At 41.8% G+C, this 20,108-nt stretch overlaps 1 protein-coding gene across 2 annotated transcripts; it reads right to left on the bottom strand.

Annotated features, from left to right (window-relative positions):
- Nucleotides 1-12,178: 12,178 nt before the first annotated feature.
- On the bottom strand, nucleotides 12,179-19,254 carry Cenpa (centromere protein A). 2 transcript variants are annotated; one of them, XM_076833612.1, is made up of 5 exons: nucleotides 19,083-19,254; nucleotides 15,663-15,772; nucleotides 14,900-14,977; nucleotides 14,474-14,628; nucleotides 12,179-12,215 (listed from the first exon to the last, which is right to left on the bottom strand). In XM_076833612.1, exons 1-4 carry the CDS (start codon nucleotides 19,174-19,176, stop codon nucleotides 14,494-14,496), a joined length of 417 nt encoding a protein of 138 aa, XP_076689727.1. In that variant the 5' UTR covers nucleotides 19,177-19,254; the 3' UTR covers nucleotides 12,179-12,215; nucleotides 14,474-14,493. The 2 variants fall into 2 exon arrangements, with proteins under 2 accessions (XP_076689727.1, XP_076689726.1); XM_076833611.1 differs by lacking the exon at nucleotides 12,179-12,215 and adding an exon at nucleotides 13,536-14,134.
- Nucleotides 19,255-20,108: the final 854 nt, after the last annotated feature.

Below are 20,108 nucleotides of genomic sequence, written 5' to 3'. Positions count from 1 at the left end.
TGGTCTGAGGAGAAAACAGAGGGTCTTAGTTTAGAAATATTACATCAGAATACTCCAGGGAGTTGAGCAGGCATGGAGCTGGCTGCGACCGCAAACTGGAAACAGAGAACCAAATCTGGGAGGGTACTGGAGCCAGAGGGATGGATTTGGGGATCATCTGCTGAAGCCTGGGAGGTTATAAAATGAAGTGCTGAGGGACACGGGAAGAGGCTGGGGAAATGCCTGGTGTGGGGCAGGAGAAATACAGCAGCTGGGGAACGGGAAGGGTGAGGCCTAATTGGTGCCAGGTGCCTACTGCAGCACAAGAAGGGGTTGTGACACAGCAGGAAATGCACTGCTGCAAGCTTGGGCCTAGGTGCTTACAGCTGCCTCATCTGTAACTGGGATAATACAACCCATTTCACAAAGCTGTTGGTGGGGATAGGGGGGTCGGGGGAAGGCCTAGCACTTGCGGATAGACCCTCAGTGTCCGGTTCTTATTACTTAGGAGAATGGGAACCATGGCTGGAAAGTAAGGATAGGAAAGGGTAAAGAGTCATAGGTAAGTCCAGGGGCAGCTTGTGGGGCAGGAAGGGGCAGTAGCTAAGAGGTTCATCCCTCCTGCTGGCTTCCCAGTGTGCAGCTGAGGACATAAATTAGAGCCTTCTGGAAAACAGAAAGAATTATAAAATGTCAGCATTTGTGGCTGATATCAAAGGTGATTCATAAGTAAAATGGGTTTTTCCTCACTGGCTTCTTTTTCAGAAAAGTTTAGAGAAACTTATTTTGAAGTGCTTTGATCTGCTTGGCAGAAAGACACCAAATAAATTCAAGGTGTCATGGCACATTAATCCTCCTGCTTTGAAACTGAGGGTGACAAATTTTATTCAATAGCTAGAGACAATCTTTTGGGATTTCTTAGCCCTGATTTAACCCTGATCCCCACTGGGTCCTGGCCCTGAGTGGCCTCTTGTTCCTCCTTCTGAACCGGAATCCTCACACTTGCCCCTTAAATAGGACCCAGGCTCCCTGTGAAGGTGATTTGAGGGCTGACACCCTATGTTGCCACATTCTTTACTTGGAACCAGTGTATCCGTTTCTGATAGTTATTGCTGTGACTTGAGTCTGCTGGCTGTGATCATGTCCTGGCTCTGCCCCATGGAGACTCAACCCTCCTGTGTGGCATTAATATAGAGCAGTAATAAAAACAATGGCTGCCATTTATTGGGTGCCAGGCAGTTTCTCAACCTCACTAAGTCCAATGCTCACAGCTCCAGGGAAGGGGTGTCTCTTCTCCACATCTTCTAGACCAGGTGGCTGAGGCTAAGAGGAAGAGCACTGTCCCAGAGGATGGTACTACCGGGAATGAGTCTGAGCTCTCCCTGGTCTGCCCCTCACCAGGCCTAGATCCTTTCATGCTGATATTTTATCACCTCTTATGAAAGATGGGGGTCCTAATACCCTCTCACATAGTTGTCATAAGGTATGGGGCCACCTGAAAGCCCTCAAAACACAGAAGGTTCTAGTACAATGTGTTCGATGTCTCGTTCTTATGATTCTTTTCTAATTTAAGCATCTGCTGCCAGTGTGAAGGTCTAATGTAGTTTATTTTCCTCCTGGCTTCCCCGCCCCCCACCGTTGCTGTTTCCAGCTTTTAGCATTATCAGCGTAACCTTGGGTTCTTTTGCTCCATTCGAGATAGAAATCATGAAGAGGCAAGAGCTACATCTGAAGGAGGCTTTGTTAGGGCTCTGTTTGAGCATAAGAGATGGTGCACCGTAAGAGTTCTCACACTCACTCTCTGAGGAAGTAAATCTTCCATGGTCTGACAGGTGTCTGGCACAAGCATACTGACAACTATTGAGCACCACTCGGGACTTCTGCATACATTATCTTCTGCTCTTGGGGCTGGGCCAGTGCACAGCATGGTTGTCTGCTGCTAAGCACTGAGCTCATGGAGGTGTTCTGTAGTGGTCCCAGCCAGAGGCTGCAGGAAGCCCCTTTGCAAGTTTTACAGGAAGCAGGGAGCATAAATAGGGCTATCAAAAACATGCTTCTTGGGCTGGGGATACAGCTCAGTTGGTAGAGTGCTTGCCTCGAATGCATAAGGACCTGGGTTCAATCCCCAGCACCATGAATAAATAAATAAAAGTGTCTTCAATTAAAAAAAAAAAAAAATCTTCCTCATTAAAGATGGAAATCAGGTCCTATTCTAACTCACCTGGAATTGGGGGTGAGCATTGGGGTTTTGAATCTCTCCCTCCACCACCAGTTATACTGGACTCGGGACTCCCCCTCTGAGAATTCCAGCAGGAAAGCTGCCACCCCCAGGGAGTCTGGGACTCCCTCCCAAACTCACAGGGCTCAGGAACCCATTGGATCCTGGTGGCGGCCCCATGTATAAGTGATTATCTGCTTCCTCCATTCATGGTCATGTTCTCTGAGATGGGCCATCTTCTGTGGGTGCCTCTAAAGTGGTGAGATTCAGGTGGCAGATAAGAGGTGTGTATGTCTGCTGGGGCTGCCATAACAGAGTGCCTCAGACTGGGTATCTTAAACAGCAGAATTTATTTCCTCAGTTCTGGAGGCTGAGGTCCCAGGTGTAGATGCAGGCAGGGTTGACTTCTTCTAAGGCTTTCAGATGGCTTTCTTCTCCTGTGGCTTCCTTTGGTTATCCCTCTGTGTGTGTCTGTGCCCTAATCTCCCTAATCTCTTCTCCTTATAAAGACACTAGTCCTTTTGGATTAGAGCCCATCCTTTTAACCACTGTAAGGAACCTGTCTCCAAATACAGCCACATGCTGAGGTGGTGGGGTAAGGACTTCAAAATAGGACCTTATTTATGTATTTGTTTATTTTGTGAATTAAAGCTGGGGCCTTGCACGTGCTAGGCAAGTGCTCTATTACTGAACTACATCCCCAACCCCTCAACATATGAACTTTTAGGGGACACAGTCCAGCCCATAACAAGGACCAAGGGGATATTTTACAGGGGTCCCCCAAATCAGAGTCCTGCAGGGGTGGGGGCAGTGGACACTGGTGAGGAAGGAAGCTCTAAGGGTGGGCCACTGCCTATCCCGGCATAAGCAGCATGTTGCCCTCCACCCTCTATTCCGATCCCTCTCTGCATGGGAGTGGATCAGAGAGGGCGTTCATACTGACACCTTTGGCAGAGGTTGGGTAGGGGGACTGTTTAAAGCACAATGGGAACCTCCTTGTGAGTTCTTTATAATTCAGTTAGATAGTCGGCTAGGAAATTCTCTTGGTTCTCTGCTGAGTGGAACTGCATTGGACGTCATTTATTTTTATTTCTGTCTTTTTTTTTTTTCTTTTAAGAGGAGAGAGAGAGAGAGAGAGAGAGAGAGAGAGAGAGAGAGAATGACACAACATCTTTGTTTGTATGTGGTGCTGAGGATCAAACCCGGGCCGCACGCATGCCAGGCGAGCGCGCTACCGCTTGAGCCACATCCCCAGCCCTATTTTTATTTATTTCTAAGTGCCCTTCTTAGCATTAGTTCATCTTACTTGATGGGCTCAGTAGAATAATCCCTACCTGTGGGCCAAGTTGGGAAGCCTGAGGGTCGCATTCTCAGAGGTGCCACCAAGTGTCTATTGTGGATTCCCCATAAGCTGGTTCATCACCCAGACAAACAGCAATGGTGGCAAAGTGGATTCTGGGAGGGAAGTCATGAGTGAAATGGAGTTTCCAAAATTGCTTTCCAATACAATGGAGACGGAAGACATCTCCAACCTACTATCCACGGGTATGGGTAGATGTGTAAAACTCCATGGGGTTGCAGCTTGGGGTAGTGGTAGTGATGGAGGAGGTGGGTGGGTTAGAGGAAATTTCATGTAGGCAAGGGGTGGGAAGAGCTGGGCAGGGAAGGAACAATAGCCATGGGCTCTCTTTGAGTGTACAGTCTGCTTTCTCTGTCGGTATTTTTCATGAGTGACACTCAATAGCAGTTCTTTTTTCCATGCTATGATCTGGGATCCTCTGTTTATAGCTTTCTATAATGGATGACTTGCTTTGCCCACAGGGGCAAGAAGTAAGAACTGTCAACTCCTATCTCTCCAGGATCCCTTGGATACTTTGATTTTCAAATATTCTGATTTTGAAACAAGTCTGACTAATTCAGTTTTGAGAGTAAGCAGGGCTTCCAGAGGCCAACAGATGCCCAGATATATAGATACCCAGAACCTCTAATGTCAATAGCAAATGTGTGTTCCAGCTACAACTCATTTATTCATTTGCTCATTCATTCATATCTTCATTCAATGGGTATTTATTCCAAGCTGGATCTTGGGTTAGGAACTGAGAAGGCAGATACAGCATGCAGAGGCTCTGTGTTCCAGGAGTTTGGAATCCAGTGGAGCTGCTCTCTAGCTTTAGGGGAGTCATCTCCTATCTCTGGAACTCAGCTTCTCTGCTTTTAGTAGAGACTGTTCTTTGCTTTTAATAAAGACTTGAAAATCCAACTATTAAGATTCTAAAATTTAGTCAGCCAATCCCCTAAAAACAAATGCCGAATTTTCTCTGATATAAGGGAGGTGAATCATAGTGGAGTAGGGAGGGAGAACATGGGAGGATTAGATTAATTCTAGATAGGGAAGAGGGGTGGGAGGGAAAAGGAGGGAGAAGGGGATTAGCAAGGATGGTGGAATGTGATGGCCATCATTATACAAAGTACATGTATGAAGACTTGAATTGGGTGTCAACATACTTTATATACAAACAGAGATATGAAAAATTGTGGTATGTATGTGTATTAAGAATTGTAATGCAAAAAAGTACATGTATAATGGCATAAATTGGCATACTTTTTATACAGAGATACAAAACTTTGTGCTCTATGTGTAATAAGATTGTAAAGCATTCTATGTATAAAAAAAAATCCATGTATTTAAAAAAAAAGATTCCAAAATTCCACATTTATTAAATTTAGACTTCCGGATGCACTGTCATACCCTGTCAGATCCTAGGCAAAATAAGGAACCTGGCTGCAAACTCTATTCAGAAGGGAAAATTTAAGGTCCTATGGATCTGTCAATTCATTCCAGAAGCATCTACTGAACACTTTCTGATCCATAGCAGAAAGATGCAAACTGCAGTCACTGATGCCTTCCTGAGAAAGATTCCTGTCACCAGAGAGCTCAGGCCTCTCTGAACAACAATACTACTTAACAAGCCCTGCCCTTTGAGTTTAACTCTAGAAATAGAAGTGCGAGGTAGGTTTGGCAATAATATCAGCTTCAGAACTAAGACCAAGCAGTGTCTGGTCTCTGAGGAGCCCTGACCCAGGGACATTCCTGTGGGGTCCTGCCAGGAAAGGCGAAAGAGTCAGGGAGGGCAAACAGGGTCTCCAAGTGTGATGAGTTTTTGAAGCTTTGACAAAGACTTTGACCCCACCAGTCTCTGTTTTCTCCTGGTATCTTCTGCTGCTTCTCCTGGCTGACCTCATTGCCATGGAAACAGAAGAGGGATATTTCTGAGTCTGGTTTAGCAATCCCTATGAACTCTCCTCCTGAAAGAGTGGGAAGCAAAGGCGGCTATTATCTTAGGAGGAGTTAGAAGATTTCTTAACTTTGAATCAGTATGATCAATCTGTGTTACTTTGTAGAAAGAAATATAAACAGCTTAGAAAATTCTTGCTGCTTCTATTGCTTCATTTATCAAAAAGCATGCTCAAGCAAAAAAAAAAAAAAAAAAAAAAAAAGAAAAAAAAAAACAAAAACCATGCTCACATTGGCTGTCAATTTAGCCCTACAGCTTCCTGTTCCACCCTTTTTCCCCCTTCATATAACTGCAACATTTCACTTACATTTTTGAGTATAGCCACATTGGTCTTCTCAAGTTTTACCATGGAAATATTAAATAGATCATGTTTACATGTAGCAGGTAAAATGCATTTAAATTGCCAATGAATTGGATTTGAACAATTAGAGATTTCTGAAACTTAATTCCTTGAGTAAATAGTGTTTTTTTTATTATTGAAGGTATTTGAAGAAAGGTTGGTGTGGCAGAGAGCTACAGAAGAGATTCAAATGGGTCTGGGTTAATGACTTTTAAGAATCCTTTTGACCCTGAAATTCTATGATGAATCCAAGCTAAACATAAGGTTTAAAAACCAAAAACAAAGGAGTCACATGAAAGGTCCTTTTAGCTGAAAATAATGACCCAAAGCACTTTTAGACCTATTGCTTTGGATGTAGTACCACCTGGAAAGCATCTTGGCCGTTCCTTTTACCACTTGGATCCCCTTTCACACTGCTCATAGGTGGACAAGACTTGGGTGTCCTTCCCATGAGGCTCAACTACCTTGAGAATGGGAAAATCAACCTTGCCTCCCAGGACTACAGCCCTGGAGAATGCCAGGTATTGTCATAACTGAAGCCTGCCCTCCCCACAGTTTATGCCAAAGCACAGGGATGAAGATACCAGCCCAGTGGAGGATTCCACGGTGCTCAGGGATGGATTGGCAAAGAATTAAAAAAAAAAAATCAGTAAAGTTTAAGCAGCTAAAACCCCAGTGGTGTTTGAAGGGTGCTGGTTAGGACTAGAGAAAGGATAGGTAGTTGGGGAAATAGTGTGGTTTGAGATCAACTGGATTTGCTGGGTCAGGCCAATTAGCAGGAAAAGGATGGTGGCAGATGCTAAGTAGTAAGACTGCTTCCCTAAATAGATTGCAGAGGACACGGACTTAAAGCTCTGCAGTAATGAAGGTTGCAGAATGGAGAGGAACTTAAATTGATCCGAAAAAATTACAGATCTATTCCTCCCCTGTGGGAATCATATGGGACAGCAATATTGGCCCAGTGATGGGGAGGGGAAAGGAGAAATCCTCAATCAAAATGCTTTGGCTGCTCCTTTAAGACCAAGTTGATTTTTATTCCACTCAGTGTCTCTGAGATCCAAATCCATCTAACATAAATGATGTGTTTGTCTGTAGTTGTAAGCACCAAGCTAGATGCTGACAGATCATTGTCAGTGAAAAGCTGTTTCCACTGAAGAAATTATTATCCCTCTGATGCTAGTAGAGGGGTGGAAACTTTCACAAAAATATGTCAAGTGGGCTTTGAACATTAAAAACAAAATCGATGTGAAAAATACAGTGTGCTTTTACAATATACTTATAATCATTAATATGAGTTTGAAGCCAAAATAACTCAAGTAATTCCAGAATGGGGTTCGTAATCATTCATGGACCTCATGAAAGTCACAGCTTTTTTTCAGAAAAGTGCAAAACATATATTCATGAAATTACACAAAATTTATACATACATATGTATTAGAAATTGGTTTCTTTCAAATATTTGGAACATTTGCAAAAACTTTACAATGAATTACATCTCTGATTTTCATAATTTTTTAAGGCAATGTTTTAGTCCCCCCCCCCTTTTTTTTTTGGCTGCTGTGACCAACAGACCCGACAAAAACAATTTTAGAGGAGAAAAAATTTATTTGGGTCTTCCAGTTTCAGAGATCTCACCTATAGACAGCCAACTCCATTGCTCTGTGCCTGACGTATGGCAAAGAGTGTGGTGGAGGAAAGTGGCTCAAGACATGGCCACCAAGAAGTAGAGAGCTCTTGCTCACAAAGGACAAACTATATATCCCAAAGGCACACTCCAATGACCCACCTCTTCCAGCCACACTCTACCTGCCTCATTACCATCATTTAACTCCTATCAGAAAATGAATGCACTGATTATGTTAAAACTATCATAACCTAAACATTTCACTTCTAAACTTTCTCGCACTGTCTCTCACATGAGCTTTTAGGAGACACCTCATATCTAAACCATAACAGGCAATACAAATGGTCAATATTTCTAACAGTCTTAAACTCTAAACTACCCAAATGTCCAAAAAAAAAAAGGGGGGGTATATGTAAATTTAGATCTACTATACAAGGGAACACAATTGTCCCTTGCTATCTGTAGGAGATTGGCTCTAAGACGCCCTATGGATGGATACTCAAATCCCTCATATACAAAGGCATAGTACTTGCATATAATCTACATACATCCTCCCATATATTCTAAATTATTGCTAGACTACATATAATGCCTCACACAAAGGAAATGCTATGTAAATGGCTGTTTTACTATACTGTTGAGGAAATTACAAGGGAAAAAAGTTTGTATATACTCAGTACAGATGTAATTTTTTTTCAAACATTTTTGATCTGAGGTTGATTAAAGCTGAGGTGTAGAATTCATGGACATTCAGGTGTAGAATTAACACCTGAGAAATGTGAATTCTGCAAACATTGATTGGAAGATGCAAGGGAAAATATACTGTATGATTCCATTTAATAGTCAAAACTAATCTGATATTAAAATAGTAGTCTAGACTATGATATTAAAAGATAGGAATATTATTATTCTAGACAAGGGAACTATCAACTAGAGTCAGGTGCAAAGTAGGCTTATGGGATGCTAGGAATGTGATTCTTGAATACTGACTACATTAGTGCTTCAGGTTGTGAAAACTGAGCTGTAAAATTGTGACTTGTGGTAGTTTGGAATATATATGCAATATTTAAAATTTTTAAAAATTAAAAATAGAAGTTTTTAATTCTTGGAAATAACATTGAAATAAAGCCAAACTTGTGTTAGCTTTCTATTGCTGCTATAACAAATTATCAAAAGTTTTTAGTATTTTAAGTATATTGCAAATTTATTCTTATAGTTCTGTACACGTCTGAACACAAATTTCACGGGACTCAAAATTAAGGTGTTAGCAGGCCTATTCTTATTTCTGGAGGTTCTAGGGGACAGTCAATTGCTCTTTTCAGCTTCCAGAGGTTGCCTAGATTCCTTGGAGTAGTCACCTTCTTCCACCTCAAAGCCAGCAATGTATCTCTGATCATTCTTCTATTGTCTTGTTTGACTCTCTTGTCTCTCTCTTCTACTTCCTATGCTCCTAGCCCTCTTTGGTACTGGGACTGAACATAGGAGTGTTCAACCACTGAGCTATAACTCAGGCCCCTGCCCCCGCCTTTTTTTGAGATAGTCTTGTAAGTTGCCCAGGCTGGCTCAAACTTTCTGCCTCAACTTCCTCAGTAGCTGGAATTATAGGCATATGCCAGCATACCTGGCTCCCTCTTCCACTTTTAATGGCCTTTTAAAATACATTGGGCCCAATGAATAATCTAGGATAATCTCCCTATTTTAATGTCAGTTGACTGACACTCTTAATTCCATCTGCAACCTCAATTCCCTTTAGCCATAAAACATAGTCATGGAATCCAAAGGTTTGCCTAAGAGGAACACCAATAGAAGCAGCAATGCCAAAAGTGGAGAGGGATCATACTTTGATGGCATTGTACTCTCCTTAGATTTAGCTATGGCTAAGTCAGGAATACTTTTGGACTCTTAAGTCCCGTGAACCTCCCCTCAAGTCAGTTTGGGTTGGTTTCCCCAAACTTACAACTTAGTTTTGATGTTACTTGTGATAGCATGGTATGTTTGATACTTAATAACAATATTTATATCTTTGTCTATAACTTAAGAGCATTAAATTGCTAACAAGCTAGTGATTACTTATTAGTAATTACTGATGCAAGAGTGGAGAGAGAATGGAAATCTGAGATGGGTTTAACAGCAGATTAGGTGCAACATTTTCTTTAGGGGGTTTTGTGCCAGCCCTGAAAAGATAGCTGAGAAATGAGCTATGTTTTTGGCAGCCTTGGGTAGCTTGGGAGATGACAGTGGAATACAGACCCTCCAAAGTAAGCATGGGAAGCTGCCCTGGGAAGGCTGGCGATCCCCAGGAGTAAGGTGAGTAAGAAGCCATTGAATTAAGATGTTTCTGAATGTTCAGTGCCTCAGGAATCTGAAAGAAGAAATGTGAATTCTGCAAACATTGATTGGAAGATGTAAGGGAATATGTATGTCATATTTCCTCTTTAGAGGAAGATGTCGTTGTAGGCCTCAAATTATTTCCTCATACAGATGTGATAGGTAATTAAGCACTAATGAGAAAATAGATCATGAGCAAGAACCAAGAGAAAGAGACCCATAAGAATTGAAAATACTCAAATCATCAGATTTGAGAATCAGATCTGGAAAATAATGATGCTCATTCTGTTAAAGGAAATAAAGGCCAAATTCAACAAAGTTTCAGCAGAAAAATGGAAACTATAAAAAAAAACACAAAAAATTAGAAAGAACCAAAAAGATATTGTAGAACTAAAAAATACAATGAATTAAATTAAGAAAACAGGTTTAAAAATAGGTTAGAAATAGCTGAAGAGAAAAATCAATGTATTACAAAGAAGGGTAGAAGAAACATAGACGTAGAAGAAATAATCTGTTAGCACTGATAGACCAAAAGATGGCAAAGAAAAGAAAATCAGAGGACATAACAAAAAGGACTAGAAAGCCAACAATTAGAGTTTCAGGAGAGAAGAGAGAATGGGGAAATATTTGAAACAGTAATAGTTGAGAATAGGTGAAAAGACATCAATCCATATTCAAGAAGCCCAGTGAATATCAAGCAAGATTAAAAAAAAATCCACACTTAGACATAACAAAATGATATTGCAGAAATATTAATTTCAAAGAATCAATTGTATTGACAACTAACATCTCAACAGCAAAAACAGAACCCAAAAAACCAAGAAATTAACTTTTTCATGTGAAAAAAGAATACTGCCAATATGTAATTCTATAGTAAGAATAAAAGTAAGAATATCAACATCAATTCACAAAGATGGGGAGAACAAGAGATGCAAAACAGTAAAAAATTTTTTGAAAGTTAAAAAGCAAATGAACAAGTAGAAACTGATTTCATAGACTATAGAATCCTAAGGTAGCAGTAGATGATGGAAAACTATCAGGATCCACACTGCAAAATCTTCATAATGTTCAGAAACTGAGAGTTATCAAATACTTCTGCAACTGGGGGAAATGTTTGGCTAAAGTAGAAGATTGGTTGTAAGCCATTTAGGAAAAAAACAAATCTTTGGACATTTTTCCCCTACCACTCATTCACTGGATGATTGCCTCTCTCCATCCCCATAGATGGGTCCTTGTTCTCAAGAGATGACGTGATGGAGGGTCTGTGGACTTATGAAGGCCAAATCCAGGGATAGTAAGTAGGCTTATGCATAGTAAACTTTGAATATGGGTATTCTCAGCTCTCCCTCTGCACTCAGCCCCTAGAAGCAGTTAGGCTTTAGCTTTCCAATAAGGCTGGATGACTGTTCTCTGTGCATGTGTCTAGTCTAAGATAACAGGGGATTCCCTACCAAAAGGCTCACCTGATCACTTCACAGCAAATCTCAAAGTCAACAAATCCCATTAAACTGCTCAGAACTCCCAATGAGCTTTTTTTTCCTTTCCATTTTACCCACAAGGCTGGTTAGAAATCAAAGGAACACATCAGAAGTAAAAGAAAGGCTAGAACAAATGCAGGACATAGGGGTAAGGCAACTAAGGGAAAACAAACTATGCAGCAAAACAAAAACTTATAATAAAATGCCCTTAAAATGGTATTGCACTCATGAAACAAGGGTGGGATGTGTGCTAATTCCATCTATTGGCTCCAAGCCCCATTCCCACCTTTTCAAGTTCTCTGTAACACAGCAGGGTTAGAAGCTAGCCAATTACATTTCCAGGCTCCCTTGAAGGTGCTTCTGTTTAGGTTCTGCCAGTGTGAGATGCTAGGGGGTCCTGGAAGGTGGGAGAAACAAAGGAGACATTTTCTTTCCTGTTTTGGAAGTGCCTTTGGTGGAGGCAGTGGCAGCAGCAGTAGCACCAGCAGAAGCAGGCAAAATGGGGCTTCTGACTTCTTCCTCAGTAGCACTGATACAGTTCAATGCAGTAGTGGCAGGGGCTTGCATTGCAAAGCAGCAGTGAAGATGGGCTTTGGGCCCGGGCAGTTGTTTGATCCTTGTCCTCTTTCCTTTTGCTCCTCCATCACTCCTGAAGTGATTATAGCCAATCCCTTCTTCAAATTCCTCTTTGCTTGAAGTAGTTCAAGTGGTTTCTGTTTTGTTGAATGAACCACTAATTGATTAAAATGTTAGAATTTTTTTTTTTTTTTTTTTTTTTGTACTAGGGATTGAACTCAGGGGCACTTGACCACAGAGTCACATCCCTAGTTCTATTTTATATTTTATTTGGAGACAGGGTCTCACTGACTTGCTTGGTGCTTCACTGTTGCTGAGGCTGCCTTTGAACTCATGATCCTCCTTCTCAGCCTCTGGAGCTGCTGGAATTACAGGCCTATGCCACGGTGCCCGGCATTTTAAAAAAAAAACAAAAAACTTTATATTAGGGGCTGGGGATGTGGCTCAAGCGGTAGCACGCTCGCCTGGCATGCGTGTGGCCCGGGTTCGATCCTCAGCACCACGTACAAACAAAGATGTTGTGTCCGCCGATAACTAAAATAAAATAAATATTAAAAAATTCTCTCTCTCTCTCACTCTCACTCTCAACTCTCTCTTTAAAAAAAAAATACTTTATATTAAAAATATAAAAACAGAAAAAATTCAGTGGAAAGGTAAGAATGCTGATAAAAATCACCCAGAAAGTATAGAAGCACACACACAAAAAATTGAACAACAGAAGTGCTCAAAATTTACAGTAAATTGTAACACTGTATAACATTAATTATCATGATGTAAATTACTTATTCTCATGTTATCATACAAATGCCATGTGATACAGAAAGCATGCATCCTGCCTGGCCTAGTGAAATATGGCTAGGTACAATTTCAAGAGCAAAGAAATGTCAAAGAAAACCACAGAAAGTCTATAATCTTCTAATCAACAATACTCTGACAAGAACACTAAATATATTCAAGGTTAGATAAGCTTTATTCAAATGTCTGCATAAATATGACTTGATGTCAAACAAGAAGTTTTTCCAAAGGGCTAAAATTTATTAAGCAGTAAAATTCAGCGCTTCCCTTTGGTCTGTCTCTGAATTTAGCTGACCAATACGTCATTATTAGTAGTCTGCACTCACTGCTCATTTTCATCACTCACATTTCTCAGATCTTTGGGTGGCATTTTTCATTTCTCAGGAAATTTCTTAAATTGCATTTAGAAACAGGACGAGGGTTTTACCTGCTCATTTCTACTTCAGAGGCAAAACCACAGCCCTTGATTCTCATTTTAATTGTGGGTGTTTGCAAATGGTGTGCAACTGAGGAACTTAATGTTAAAATACAAAAAATATGGTATAATCTCCATGTGCTAAAACAATAACTTCATTTTAATTTTTTCATTAAAAATTATTTTTATTATTTCTCCACAAAGAAGCTATAAAAACACCTATAAAAGCATTGAAAAAACACTTTAAAAAATAAAAAGGGCTGGGAATGTAACTCAGTGGTTAATTGTCCCTGAGTTCAATCCCCAGTACCCCAAAATTTTTTAAAAAATTAGAATAAAACAAAATCTTGGATGGATATGATATATCTATGATTTACAACTAAGAATAAAATGCTAAATTCTATGAGAGAATTTCTGAATTATTTTGATAGAAATTTGCTAGAAAGAATCAAAAATTTCAGGCTGAGAGTAGAGTGCATGCTTAGCATGTATAAGGTTCTAGATTTGATCCCTAGTCCCAAAACCAAAAACAACAAAAAAATTATTTCTATTTCAACTCCCAATTTAGTTTTGAAAAGCAAGACATTTGTTGACAGTCACTAATGATATTAATCTGGAAGGCAGAGATTTGTACATGAGGAGAGTTGGGTCCTTTAAGGTAACAAATGGAAGTGCTCTTCTCTTATTTTTCCCTTACATTTAAAAAATTTTTTATTTATTTATTTTTATTCTTCCCTTTCATTTTCAATAACAGTACAAATATACACATGGTTAAAAAATGCATAAAGTACAGAAAGATCTAAAACAAAGTAAATATCCTTTTCCTATAACATGACAGATCTGATGTCTTCAAAATCCTTTAGAAGTCATATGAGTAACACACCAACTAAGTCTTTTCAGGCCTTTGGAACTGTGTTGATTGTCTCCTATAACACCTCTGCTACAGAGGAAACGGGCATTCTTCTCCTTCATAAAGAAAGTTTTAAGGGCAACAGTCACACACCACTCAGAGACAACAAAATCCAGGTAGCACCTCAGACACCACTGGGTCTAGTTGTAGCTCCAGAGAGTCCCAGGTAACATCCCTGAAATTTAGGAGTCACATTTACTAAAAAGGCATTTTCAAAAGTAAGAAAACATTTTCTTTAAATAAAAATGAGGAGATCTGCTCCTTGTCAAATTCTATCTGAGATTTGGGGGATAAGAGAAAAATATATTTGACATTATTCAAAAGGGCATGAGCCACAGACTCCCATGTAATCAAGTAAAGGCCAAGGTATTACTAGGAAACAGGGGCAAGATGAGAGGGCAGGGAACTAAGGATGGAGAAGGAAGATCCCTTCAGAGAAATTCCTGCCCCAAGGCTGAGCAGTTGGGTGTCTTCCCCCAGTGTACTTGCTCTCTGGTGAGACACAAGGACTTACAGAGACAGTGCTGCAAGAGTTCAGCCAAGTCCTTCCTCGATGCCGCGGATCCTCCTGGCGAGCTGCACATCCTTGGGGAAAAGAGTGACTCGGCCAGCATGTAAGGAGAGGAGGTAGGCATCCTCAAAGAGGTGAACTAAAAATGCTTCTGCTGCCTGGGCAAAAGAGAAAATGACAGACACAGACAAAAGGCACAGGCTGCTCTTTGGAGACCTGTTGCACTTCTGAGAGCTCAAAAAGGACAGAGGGAATGACTAAAGAGCTCTGCTGCCACCACACAGAATCTCCTCCAAACCCTCATCAATATGTCACTGTCTTCAGGAGGTCAGACCAGCCTGTAATATTTCACAGGCAGTCCTATGGAATTCTGGAATGTTCTTTCTCCCCCTCTCAGCACTCACCAGTGGTATTTGAGCCCCTTCTTACCTCTTGAAGTGCCAACAGGGCCTGGGCTTGCCAACTGAAGTCCACACCACGTGTGAATTTCATACATATTTCTCTTGCCTGCGGAGGAGTGGGGACAGAGATCAGGAGGAGTAGAGTAACAAAAGAGAGATTAAAGGGAAGACAGACTCTCTCCAACCGTCTCCCATGAATTCTCATCTCCATCAATCTGTCCTGGCCCTTAATGTTAGGGCCCAACCAGCAGCAGGTATGGACTCCTGGGAGCTTAGAAAATGGCATATCTCTTACTGGTGGTAGGGAGATAAGGAGGCAATCTCCAGGGTAGGAAAAGGGATCAAACGACAGGTGGATGAGAGAGTTCTATTTCTTTTCTTTTTCTTAAACATCAATTTATTATTTTTTAATATTTATTTTTTAGTTGTAGTTGGACATAATACCTTTATTTCACTTTCTTATTTTTATGTGGTGCTGAGGATCGAACCCAGGGTCTTATACATGCGAGGCGGGTGCTCTACCTCTGAACCATAACCCCAGCCCGAGAGAGTTCTATTTCTACAGTCAAAGCACAGTTTCAAAGTAGAGGTAGTGGGGGTATCAATTCCAGAGAGAACTGCAAGGTTGGAGGGCCTTTGGAGGGCTCATAATTCCAGAAGATGGAGTCCTCTACCAGGTTAAAGAAAATGTAACTTAGTCACCTAGGTAAGACATGGTAGGGTCCTACATAGCTGGGAAATTTAAAGGAAAGAGGGTGACATGGAGTGGTGGGAAGCTCCCTGGAGCTTACCAGGCGGCTGAAGGGGTACTTCCTTATCAAGAGGTCTGTGCTCTTCTGTAGATTTCTGATCTCCTTAATCCAGCCAATTCTCCTCCGACTATGTTGACGAGAGGAAGAACCTAAACAAAACAGATGGATCATGAAGAGAAGGTGCAGTAGAAAATGGGTGATGCCTTGCAGCTCGGTTGAGACAAATCAACTGTCAAGTCACTAGGCTGTGACTGTGAGCAAGTATGCTCCATAAGGGCAGAATGTTTCATTCACTACTCTTTAGCAACTAGAAAACAGCAGATAGTTGCTAAACATTTACTAAATTAAAAAAAAAAAGGATGTTCCTTTGAGATTTGAGTGCTAACATTTCCATGAAGCCTTTCCTGAATCCCAAGCCTTTCCCAACAGACGGGTTGCCTCCCTCCTCTGGGCGCCACAGTACTTGATATTTCTCTTATCTTTCTCACTAGATTGAAAACTCATTTATTTTGGTTTTAGGCCTTTTTGTTAACAGCTGGAAGGAATCAGATACTGTCTCCTCCAATACCCTTGTCTTGATTATCCTGGGGCCTAGAGAAGTGAAGACAGTTGGCCACAGTTCATTAGAGGCCAATGAGCTTTAGAATTAGCATAAGTCAGTGCCAGTGTCAGGAATGCAGGTTATAGAGTCACAAACTTTGGCTCAAATTCTAGTTCCAACATTGACATTAAAAGATGGCTAAGTTCATCTCAGGTGGTACATGTCTGTGGTCCTGGTGACAGGAGGTTGAAGCAGGAGGATCACAAGTAACTTAGAGAGTCCCTATATCAAAATAAAAAGGACTGGGAATGTAGTTCAGTGAAAAAGCACACCTGGGTTCACCGTTAGTTCAAAAAAAAAAAAAGAATTTGTCCAGAGGCCTGATTATAAAAAAGTCATTGTTAGAGTTATTTTAAAAATTAAAAGAACATGGAGCAAAAGAAATATTAAAGATAATAGGGACTGGAGTTGTAGCCCAGCAACAGAACACTTGCCTAGCATGTGAAGCATTGGATTTGATTCTCAGCACCACATATAAGTAAATAAATAAAATTAAAAAAAAAAAAAAGTACATCCTGATTTTACATTTATGTGGTGCTAAGAATTGAACCCAGTGCCTCATGTATGCTAGGCGAGCGCGCTACCACTTGAGCCACATCCCCAGCCTCTAAAAGTGGTATTTAGAATCACAGGGATAGATGAGATCACCAGGCAGGGGATAGAAGAGAAAAAGATGCCAAGTCCCACATCAAGGAGTTGGAGAGAGGTGACACAGGCAGTCAAGAGAACCCAAGCAGGAACTGCCAGATTGCATGGTGTCGTGGAAGCCAAGGGAACAGAATGTTTCAAGGAGAAAGTGGCCCACTGTGTCAAATGCTTCTGAGACAGAGTAGGAAAGGACATAGACCTGCCTGTTGGATTGGGCAAATGAAAGTTGCTGTAGTAGTTCAAGTAGTTCAAGTATGGATAGTAGCTGCAGAAAGTGGGATTGAGGTGGGTTGAAGGGTGACTGGGAAGTGGGGAATAATGTGTACACTTGAGTCTGGCTACTTAAAAGAATAGCTATAAAGGGAAACAGAAATGGAGAATATAGGGAGTTGAGAATATGGGCTCAGGGAAATCCCCTTGCCCTTTTTCTGAGGATCATAAATACTAGAGCACGTTTGCCAATGCTAATGTTTGGATTTAATTTTAGGAGCAGGTAGAAGGGACCAAAAAAAGCCCTTTTGTAGGTGAAAGAAAGACATGGCTAAGAGCCCTTGAAGAAGCTGGAGCAGCTTTTGATAGGAAGGCAGATACCTAGGCAAGGCCATTATAATCACTACTTAAAAGGATAGTTATAAAAGGGAAAGAAATGGGGAGTCTAGGAAGCTGGAAATGTGGTGTCAAGGAAACACCCCTCCCTAAGAGTAAGTGAGGAGACTGAAGCTGTATGAAGAGGGGGAGCAGGCTATGGTAGCGCATACCTATGATGCCAGTTACTCAGGAGTCTGAGACAAAAGGATAGAAGAATCACAAGTTTAAGAACAGCCTGAGCAACTCAGCAAGATCCTATGTCAAAAAAGGAAAAAAAAAAAAAAAAAAGTATGGAATTGTCATGGGGAGAATGGAAAAGCAACAATACCAGACAAGAGCAACAGGGACTGCCAAAAGAAGTATGAGTGCCCATTTGAGGCAAAACTTTTCATTTAATCAGAAATAGTAGAAAGGATGCTTCTACATTGGAAAGCAACAGCAAACATCATATTTAACACTCCCATTAACATCGAGAACAAGACAAAGATGGCCAAGATAATACTCTTCCAGTCTTAGAGTCTCACTAATACCATGCAATAAGAAGTAAAATGTGTAAAAACACAAAAGAGTCAAAAATCATTATTTCCGGATGCTATAACAGCTTGCTTAAGAAAAATACAATTGAAGCAATAGAAGAACTTCTAGGATTAATGAAGGGCTGGGATGCAGCTCAGGGGTAAAGGGCTAGCCCATGGTCTATGAGACCTGTGTTCAATCCCCAGCACCAAAAAAGAATTTAGCAAATTGGCTAAATTAAGGTTAAATTTTTATGTTTTAGCAAAGAAAAATATTTTTTTCTTTACATTTCTTACAACAGTAATACTTAAAATCATCTAAAATACATTTCCCCCCTTGCTCTCAGAAGACAAGTATAGCAGCTATTGCTGTCGTGTGTAGTCCCCACCCTTGCCAACTCCAAGCCCCAAATCAAGAAACTGAGGACCATAAACTCTTCCTGCTTCCCAGGAAAGGGAAGCGGTGCGTGCAGGGAGTCTTGATTAAGGCCCAACACTCACTGAAGGAAAACAAACCTGGAAAGACAGCTCTTAAGAATAGGACTGCAGTTAGAAATTGCAACCAAAGCAAGCCAATAAAAAAAACACACACACACACATACAAAACAACAACAACAACAACAAAAAACAAAAACAAAAACAAAAACAAAACAAACAAACAAAAAAACCCACAAACACAAATGCTTAAAAATCTTGGGTCTACCAGAACCAGTTGTGTGACTGCTCAAGTTACCTGGCCTGCCTGTGCCTCAGTTCTCTCACAAGCTGTAAAATGGGCACAATACAAAGATGAGATAATGAATGAAAAAGAGTTTAGTGGTAAGCGCGCGATAAATGTGTGTAGTAATAAGAAGAACTGGTCTTAGGAACAGGCTGTCGGGCCAGTCCTTGCCCCCTTCTGCAGCCCTTAGTTGGGCTGAGCACTGGACCGTGCCCAGAGCAGAGGCTGGAAGGCAGAGGCTGTGTCCACTGGCAGCGGAAGGCCACGGGACCAGCCGTTCTGTCAGCTCGGCAACAAGCCTCGTCCTTCTCGTCTGAGAAGTGTGGCAATTCCGTTTCCATGCCTCGCTCAGGGGTGAGCTGCAAGGGAAGGGCCATGCGGGTTACCTAAGGAGGCTTCCCGCCGCGGGGTCCCGCGAGGTGGACTCGCGCTGCGCCTCTTCGGGGTCTCTGGCTTGCGGCGTCGGCGGCGAGGGCCCATCGCCGGCCACAAAGGGTCCCGGCTCCCGGTCGCCCCACGGCTCCTGTTCCGCCTTGCGGTCCCGTAGCTGAAGGCTGGTTACCGACAAAGGACGCAAGAGCGCCTGGGCGGAGGGCCACTGAGGAGCCGGTGCTCCACCCAGTCAGCGTCGCCTTCCGTTCAAATCTCCCGCCCCGCCTACTTCACGGCTGGCGTTATTTAAAACCCCAATTCAGAGACTCCCAGTGGCTAACTCTGAATGCCAGGCATAGAGCGACCGCAGGAAAGACCAATAAGGGCACAGGCCGACAGAAGGACCGCGGCGGTGATAGGAGAAAAGCGGGGGGGAAAGGCGGAGCCACCGTGGAATCAGCCAATGAGCACTTGGAGAAATGAATGGCGTCTGGCTTGTGACGGGGCTGGCTGTTTGACCGATAGGACAGACACCTTTGGGTGAACTCTGGCCCAAAAGGAAATCTCAGTGCTGAAGAACGTGTTTCTCTTTTCGGGAGCGGTTTGTTATCGGGATCCGGGATTGAACTCAGGGGCGCTGGACCGCTGAGCCAGTGTGGCCACATCCCCAGCCCTATTTTGTGTTTGATTTAGAGATTGAGTTGCTTAGCGCTTCGCTTTTGCTGAAATGGTTTATGAATTTGCGATTCTCCTGCCTCAGCCTCATAAGCTGCTGGGATTCTGGGCATGCGCCACCGCGTGGGCTGAAGAATGTATTTCTCTTTGACAAGTCACTTTCCTCAAATTTTATGTAGCTCTATCAACCGTGAGGTGGCTTTAAAGATGAGGAAACAGACCCACATGTGACAGTGATCCACTTCGCCTTTTGAATATAGCTCTGAGGCTTATTTTTAAAACGGAGAAGTTTTCTTTTTCCTCTTTTCCTTCTCCTCCTCCCTAATCTGAGGAGGGGAACAAGATTACCTTGAGTTATTTGTGCT

Source organism: Callospermophilus lateralis, chromosome 14, assembly GCF_048772815.1.
Source record: "Callospermophilus lateralis isolate mCalLat2 chromosome 14, mCalLat2.hap1, whole genome shotgun sequence".
Classification (NCBI taxonomy): domain Eukaryota; kingdom Metazoa; phylum Chordata; class Mammalia; order Rodentia; family Sciuridae; genus Callospermophilus; species Callospermophilus lateralis.
Note: the sequence above shows the minus strand (reverse complement) of the source record. Positions and strands in the feature narration are given on the sequence as shown.

Excerpts from the sequence above, each read along its gene's own strand:
- Cenpa (XM_076833612.1), bottom strand. The coding sequence starts at position 19,176 with ATGGGCCCTCGCCGCCGACGCCGCAAGCCAGAGACCCCGAAGAGGCGC. Across the intron at positions 15,773-19,082 it reads GCGGCGGGAAGCCTCCTTAG|GTTCTTCCTCTCGTCAACAT; the intron begins GTAACCCGCATG and ends TGTTTTGTTTAG. Across the intron at positions 14,629-14,899 it reads CCCTGTTGGCACTTCAAGAG|GCAGCAGAAGCATTTTTAGT; the intron begins GTAAGAAGGGGC and ends TCTTTTGCCCAG.